We start from the raw sequence: 8,568 nt of genomic DNA on the forward strand, positions 1-8,568 counted from the left end.
ACTTCTTTATTAAATTCAATAAAATTACTAATAAATCCATCAGAAAGTAATATTATGCGATTGCAGTACACTACTCTTATAAAGATTAGCGTGTCTAAGAATGTAAAATTCACACTGAGAGAATTTTTATTCTCAGCTTAGTCTCTTGTGCATAATTTAATGCCTGTGGAAGAAGGAAATAAATGAGATCTTCTCAATTCTCCAACACCCTGGAGGAAGACAGCGTCCATTACAAGACATGCACAATATGCCCAAACCTCAGTCTTATATATCTTTTTTCTCCATCTAAGTTACATTTCATTTTTATAATGATTCTAAAGACATACTTTTAAGTTAGTAGATAAATAATTTGTGATTCATACTAACACAATGATTAGTCCAAAGTGTGGTACTGACCTTAGTAGAATTCTTTGTTTTTCAAGGATAAATCTATGTATGTTAAAAGACACCAGATTTAATATATGCAGTCAAACAATGAGGCACTATGACAGATGTCTCTCATTTGTTAGATGATATTAAAAAGACAAAATATACGGAGGTACATTTTCTGTTGGAACAAATATATACTTATAGGCATATATTGAACTAATCACAACCAAAATATGAAATATTTGAATGAACAAGAATGCAAACAATTTTTGCAATTTATCAATCTTATGCTGCTACCTGTAAATATATACAAATGAGTACATATTAAGTTCTGGATTACTTTAATTCAATACATAAATTTAAGCATGAAGCAAAGTATGTAAGAAAAAAGCAAAATATAGTTAGGCAATTTACTCTTCAGACTTGCCCTTCCCAAATACCTTCATGAACCCTCTAACCACTTCTTTGTTCCGGAGGCTGTAGATGAGGGGATTCAGCATGGGAGTGAGGATGGTGTAGAATACGGACACCATCTCGTCCTGGGTGGGTGAACGTTCAGATGTGGGTCGCATGTACATAAACATGGCTGCTCCATAGTACATTCCCACCACCATGAGGTGGGAGGAACAGGTAGCAAAAGCTTTACGGCGGCCCTCCCCAGATCCCATGTGAATGACAGCCAGAATAACTCGAGCATAGGAAGCAATGATAATTGCTACAGGGAAGAGAAGCATAATTACACAGCAGATGAATATCATCCTTTCAAACATCAAGGTGTCATTGCATGAGAGAGTAAGAAGGGCAGGAACGTCACAGAAAAAATGGGGTATTTCCCGGGCACCACAGTATGAGAAGGACAGTGCAACGGCAACTTCAATTATACCATCAAGGGAGCCAAGAATCCAAGAAGCAGAAGCCATGAGACCACAGATTTTTTGGCTCATGAGGACTGGGTATCTTAATGGGTAGCAAATGGCAACATACCGGTCATAGGCCATTGCAGCCAAAAGGAAACATTCAGCTCCAAGTAGGGACACATAGAAGAATATCTGAGTTCCACAACCTGCTAGAGAGATGAATTTTTTTCCAGACAAGTAGTTGAAGGCCATCTTGGGTACAGTGGTGCAGATGAGCATGAGGTCCATGAGGGACAGCTGGCTGAGGAGGAAGTACATGGGGGTGTGGAGCTGGGTGTCCAAACAGATGAGGAGAACCATAGCAGAGTTCCCCATGACGGCCATTGAGAAGATGCCCAAGACCAAAGTGAAGAGAAAAGTGTGAGTGGGGCTGTGATTAAAGATTCCCAGGAGGATGAAGTCAGAGTTGAAGGTCTGATTCTCCCATGCCATGATCAATATGTTCACTATGGAGAATACAGTGTGTGAGAAATAACCAGAATTATGTCACAGAAATATCAAGGACTTCCCTCAGAGAACAACACACCTACAAAATGTAAACATGGGGAAATTATTTCTCTGGGCATCAAATTTTTTATTTGTAGACTAGGAAATTTAAGAATTATTTTTAGCTCGATGTGAATTTTTTAATGCACAGTATATAGCTAATGCATATGATAGGTTTCATAGTAAAAACATGGGATTTTTCTCGAGTTCTATAATCTAGTTGAGCAAAAAGTCAACTAAAAAATGTAATGTAGATTATCTCTTTATAATTACACTAAAATCATGAGAAGACTCATGAATTTGGGGGAATTTCATTACATTACTATTATATTTCCCACAGAAACTAATCACATCACCTTATGATGCTAACAAAATTCCATCTAGGAAAGTGTAGATGGAAACAAATACTAAAATGATACATGATTCATTGAATGCCAGGTAATGAGAACAAATTAAAATACCAACATGAGGAGTATGTTACTTGATCCTTATTGCAAATAACGGTAAGTTTCAGCAGAAGATCCTCACCAATATGCCCTGGTCCCTAAAAATTAAATGTGTCCATAAGACAGTCAGGTATAGTGTATGTTCCTGAAGAACCAGGTTACACGAGAGTGTCAGAGCATATTTCAAACTCTTTCAGCTGTGTGATGTTAGATGATTATTTTCTCTAATCCCTGTTTTCTACTCCATAAATTTTGATATTTACAATATCTATATTACAAGGTGTTATAAAGACTAAACAAAATTAGATTTTAAAGTATTTAGAACATTACATGGGATATGGTTCGTACAATACAAACATTTGAAATTAAATACTTTTGGAGGGAGTACAGTCTATTCCTAGTTTAAGAAAAAAAATCTTCATGGTCTTTAGAAAGACCCTTTTAAGAGCAATCTTGTGGCTAAAAAGTAGCATCTTTTTAATTTTCTATTTTTACATTCATTTTGTTTCATTCTTGTGCCCTTTCTCCATGGATTAAGAAATTGGCTTCCTTTATTTCTCTCCTGTTACCCTCTGAACAAATTGTTCACACTGTCTTATTAATTTTTTTAAATACTTTTGATCTATGTAGTAATCACCGGTTCTGTGACTATAACAATATTCTAATTATAACTCTAGTGTTCACCACATCCAAATTCCTAATCAGTTCTAAATTCTCTAAAATCTTTTTCACATTTACAGTGCTATTAAAAAACTCGACCCATATTGTGTAAACTAACACATGCTACTTAATTTTTTCAGATATTTTCACTTTTCCCACTTTTATTAAAACAATTACTAATTATATTTTCTAAAACATTCTATCATTCATTCTAATGCAAACCTTTCAATATACATCCCACAGAAAACTCTGACACATTTTTAAATACCCATATTTTTTATGTTTGTTAATTAACACATTGCCCGGTGAAAATTACCACATTGCTTGACTCAATTGCAGTCCCTCTAATAAACAAAATGTATTTTTTATTTCAAGTTCATCCATGTTGTTATACTTGTGTGAAATTATCTCTCTCCCCATGTTTGAAACATAAATACTAAAAGTTTATGGAAAATCAACATTTAACGTATCAGCTCCTAACAATGCTGCTTTTTCCATTTTGTACAAAACAATATTTCAATCCAATGTGCTGCATCCTTGAAAGATAATAAGAACCTTAAACATCAATTCTTTCAAGTTGTATCTAAATTACATAATTAATTAGTCCACAAATTAGGTTAGTAATTGAAGGAAGCTGTGCACCTTGAGGAACTCCATAGATCATGTACCTTCTGACCTGTATTTGTCTTCTTGTTTATCTTTTTGCCTAGCCAGGGATTTGTTCTTCTGTTTAACCACAATCCTACACCCATAGCTTGAATCACAGAGGGAACTAAAATGTCCTGGTCCCCATTATTAACCAATGACAGGACCTGACTCTAATTAGGTTTAATTTTACATCTTTTTTTTTTTTCTCACAAATGTTTTCCATGCCTCCTGTATTAACAACAAACTGTGGCATATTTTAAATCTATACCTTGTCACATTCTGTCCACTTATGTAAAATCGTCTGTTCACTTTACCCCATATTAGGCCCCACCTGAAGAACAGCAGCGTGGGATAGTAGAACCGATCAAGACGAGCTGTTCTCTTATTAATTGAGAAACATTTTTCAGTTGTTAGTTCCTAGCAAAGAAATACAATATCTACAGTATAGCAGATAGAGAGATGCAGCCTATATATTCCTCTAATATTTTCATAGTTCAAATATTTTCAAGGTTAGTTTGCATAGAATATATTTATATTGTGTTACATTGTATTACCTCACTTTTTGCCAAAGCCAGCCTTACAAGTTATCCTTTTCTTTACTTTCCTATCAGAGGAGACTAAAGCAAATAGTATTTTGTGGTTGTCAAGGCACTTATTTCTGAGCACTCAGCTGTCTCCTTCACTTCAGTCTCACATAAGCAACGTCTTAGTGAAAGCCAGTTAAGTGATATTAGGAAGCATACGTTTATTTAGAGCTATATTAGCATGAAGGGTTAGTGTAGACATTGGAGTTGCATGCTTAAATCATAATGTGTAATACAACATTGTTTATAAATTTTGTGAAAATTTAATCACAAGTTTATATCCAATTCTTGTGAAATCTCTTGTCATATGGAATTAATAACCTTTGTCTCAAATATCTTTAAAACATAACATTTTGAATCTAAGATTCAACTTTAAACAGTTTGGGTTTTTAATAATTATAACTATAGGCTGAAGGGGTTTTACAAAGATACTCCGAGGAAAGGGAAATTTGAGATAGTAAAGTGAGAAGAAGAGAGAAAAGAAGAAATGTTGACTAAGTAAAGACAGAGTATCAAAAGGCAATTCACATTGAAAGAAGAAATGTTGGTGCTACAGGGAAACTGAGCGGAACGGCGAGCAAAGGACAGGAAAATGAGGCAAGAAGCAGTCCTTCAATATTGGTAACTAAACTCAGTGTCTGCCCTAGATGTGCTGCATCATGCCAATAGACAAACCACTCTCCCACTTTCAAACGTAGATGCAAAAACCAGGTACTACATTCTAGACAAAAATGGCATGCAAAAACTCTCCTTGCTGAAACTTAGAAATTATTCATCACATACACCCCGCTGCCTAGACAGAAACTTCAAATCACATCTCACAAAAAGGATTGCTGGTGTCTTTTAAAAAGGTTCATAAGTACTTCTGGAAAAAAAAAATCTTTGCATCTGTACCCCTGGAGATTACGGATAAAATTAATCTTATATTCTTCAGTATATCACAATACATTATTTTTAAATGTTTCCAAAGCACCCTTTGATCCTACTAATAGCACTCTCCTTAAAGGCATTCAATGTCTCCATTTTGTTACAGAACATACTACTTTCCTTATTGATCTTGTTTGTGAGGAATTTCAGAAAATTGTTCAAGCCTCTATTTCAAGTCATCTGTTCTCTTTTTCTAGTACAAACCCTTTGCATTTCTACTTAGAGATCTCTATGATACAAAAATGTGAGCTTAGGTCTTTCTCAGGTTTGTCTTGCTTGAAATTATCTTTCTTCTCCATAATCCTTTACCTCTGTAAATCATATGTCTTCTTCCAGTGACAGCACACATGCATTTTTCTCCATGCTTGCTTCATCATTCGGCAGATATAGCAAGCTCTGACTTACTCAACTCACAGAACACATGTGGCCACTGTCTGTTTTACACAAACTGCAAATGTCAAAAACCTTCAAATTAGATAAACCTGGGCTTACCTTTCTGCTGTAAAACCAACAATCTTGCTACCAGGCAAGTCAAATAATATCTCTGAGATTAAAAAAAAATTCCCATCAATCACAGAATTGCTATAAAGAATAATGAGTTATTTCTTTAAAATTTTTTCCTTAAAATAACTGTATCTCAGTAGGCATTCATCAGATGACTGTTACCACCGTTGTATACATCTTGTCACACATTTTTTGGTAATCTTCCAGTAAGCTTCACTGTTACTCAACAGAAAATATTTTTGAAAATATACTGTTTTTCTTACTAGATTGCTGGTGAGCTATATGCTTATGTCTTATGTACTCTTAAACAAGTGAGGTTTACACAGCGATGGAGTCCATACATCCTCCGTAATTAATTGAAAGTATGAACAAATAGACAAGATCCACTGGAGAATCTTACAACGATTCTTAACTTACGACATTTTCTATTGCTATAAATAATACCTTACGTTGACTTAGCAGGTTCACAGGTATTATTTCATTTAATATTTTTCAAAAACTGTGACAAATGTAGAAACACGCTGCTTTAATTTCACAGAGACTATAAAGAGATGTGTTGCAGAGTAACATGAAGCATTTACTTCCCTATTTGGAGGACTTTAAAACAGAATAATTTTTGATATAGAACCTTTGCACAAAATGCAATTTCATTAACTGTGGTTGAACTCCAGAATGCCTTAGATATTTTGGACTATACTCCATCCCTAAACCTTACCTTCCGATGTCTTCAACAGGATATGTTGCTTCAAAATGGCTGAAAATGTTTAAATTTCTAGAGATAACCCTTGCAACACAATTATCCTGAGTCCTCTGTGATTTAATTTTTCAATTCCTCCGGGATATTTGGTACCTTGACTTTAATTACAGTACTTTAAGTTATCATTCACTTTTTCTCGTAAAGCCTCATGTAATTTAGTTTCCAACTTGAAAATACGATTTACTGATGCTTAAAAAAGAAAGTTCTGTCACTTTTTTTATGAATAATATGAACTTCCAAGCAAGATGGCAGCATAGGAGGTCACCCGCTTGTATCCCACCACGACCACATAAACTTTGCATGCATCTGCAAATCAAGGTCTCTTTTGTGAGGAGGTTGTTTTGAGAGTGAAGACCCACACCTCGGTGGCAGACACACCAATTAGGTTCCCAGGTACAAATCTGCAAATCGCCCTATTCCCCCAAAGGACTTGGTTATAGTCCTGTTCAGCCTTGTGTCTGTTACCAAAAGCCATCTGCCAAGGGGTCCAGGAGGAATCATGCCCAGCAGTGCCTCAGCAGACAGACCCATCTGCGTGCCTGCGTCAGTCTCGGCAGTGGGCCTGAAAGTTTTCCTGTAACTTGCCTCCAGCTACTCTTGGCTTTAGTCCCAGCTTTGTACTGTTCACAAGAGGACTAAAAGGGAGACTCACTCCTCTGTGCAACCAGGACAGGCTTGTTGGCCTCTGTCCCAGAGTAGACTCTGAACAGACACTGTCTTAACTCCAGCCCCACTCTGCTGCAGCCCAGGGAGTTTGCCTACCTGTGTAGGAAACTACTGGGAGACTCACCCATCTAAGCCCCTGAAACAGGCTTGCTGGTCTCTGACCCCAAGAAGATCCTGACAAAGGCCCTGTCATGACTCCAGCCACTGTTTGCCATAGTCAGGGAACTCTCCCACTTATGCAGAAAACTGCAGAGAAATGTACGATTCTCATCCGCTGGAACAGGCTTGCCAGCCTTCATCCCACAGCAGATTCTAAAGGGGCCTAATCTCAGATCCAGCTCCTCTCACTGCAGTTGGGAAGCTATCCCAAAGACATGAGGGTTTATTTGGAGACTCACTCATCTGAACCACTGGGGAGGATTTCTGGCTTTTCAAAAATAGCAGCTCTAGAAAGGGCCCCGAGTATCAGAGCTAGCCTCTTTCAGCTGCAGTCTACATGCAATCCTGCCTACATAAGGAACTTCTTAGATTCTTGCCTGCTGGTGCAGCCATGTCGAGCTTGCCAACATAGAACCCACAGCAGATTCTGAATTAGTCCCGAAGCTTGGTTTTAGCACCTCCCAGCTATGGTCTGGGAGCATTTATATACAGCCAGAGTCCTGGAGGGAGAGGCAACAATCAGAGTCCCTGTGGCAGGCTTGCCAACCTCTGTTTCTCACCAGGTTCTCAAATATCATTGACTTTGGTTCTGGTGCCTCATGTTTGCAGACTGAGACCACCTCTGCCTACCTGGGGACTCAGAGGGAGGCACATCCAGTAGTGCCTCTGAAGGACAATGCCCAAATTTTGTTCACATTGTGGACCTTGAAGTGGCCATATGAGTTGACTCCAGGTCTTCTCAACTGCACCTGAGATCAGAGCTACTCACCCAAGAACCCACTGGGAGACATACCTATCCTCAACCCAAGAGACAGGGCGGAAGATCTCCATTGTTGCTGTGGACCTAAAACATCTCTGTGTCTCAGCTCCAGCATGTCTCAGCATACACTGAAGCAGTGCAACCAGCTCAGGGGCCCATCCAGTGATTCAGTGGGACTCTTCCCAGAGATCTAGGGAAAGTCACCTTTATCAGCATACCTAATAAAATCCAGCCATCTGTGAACCCTGGAGCAGATCACCAGCCCCACAGACCAAGGTCCTGGAGACAGTTCAGTACGTTCAGGATCCAGATACAACATACACTCAGTCTAGTTCATGGGAATAACCCCACCAACTGTGGCCTCCACTGCGGAACTAGTATCAACCACAATACCCAGATCCAGTCCCACTCAACTGCAATCACAGAAACAATTTCAACAGTCAGGAGCCCTAGTTGGAAAAAACTTGTTGCCCGTCTGTAAGACTAAAACAGGAGTGTGCTTCTTCGTGTGCTCAGGGGCCAATACAAGGCTACATGTTAACAAAGAATGAGGTAAACATGATACCACCAAAGGAAGCTCATGAACTCAAATAATAAATCCCAAGGAAATGGCATTATATAAATTGCTTGGAAAAGAATTCTAGATGATAATCTTAACAAAGCTCACTAAGATACAAGAAAATAA

General features: G+C 37.9%; 1 protein-coding gene across 1 annotated transcript; it reads right to left on the reverse strand.

Annotated features, from left to right (window-relative positions):
* Positions 1-779: 779 nt before the first annotated feature.
* LOC705867 (olfactory receptor 2M3-like) lies at positions 780-1,718 on the reverse strand. The gene has a single exon (XM_015127907.3). It carries the CDS (start codon positions 1,716-1,718, stop codon positions 780-782), a length of 939 nt encoding a protein of 312 aa, XP_014983393.3.
* Positions 1,719-8,568: the final 6,850 nt, after the last annotated feature.

This window comes from Macaca mulatta, chromosome 1 (assembly GCF_049350105.2).
Source record: "Macaca mulatta isolate MMU2019108-1 chromosome 1, T2T-MMU8v2.0, whole genome shotgun sequence".
NCBI classification, from domain to species: Eukaryota; Metazoa; Chordata; class Mammalia; order Primates; family Cercopithecidae; genus Macaca; species Macaca mulatta.

Bases quoted from the DNA above. Each gene is read 5' to 3' on its own strand.
- LOC705867 (XM_015127907.3), bottom strand. From the start codon at position 1,718: ATGGCATGGGAGAATCAGACCTTCAACTCTGACTTCATCCTCCTGGGA.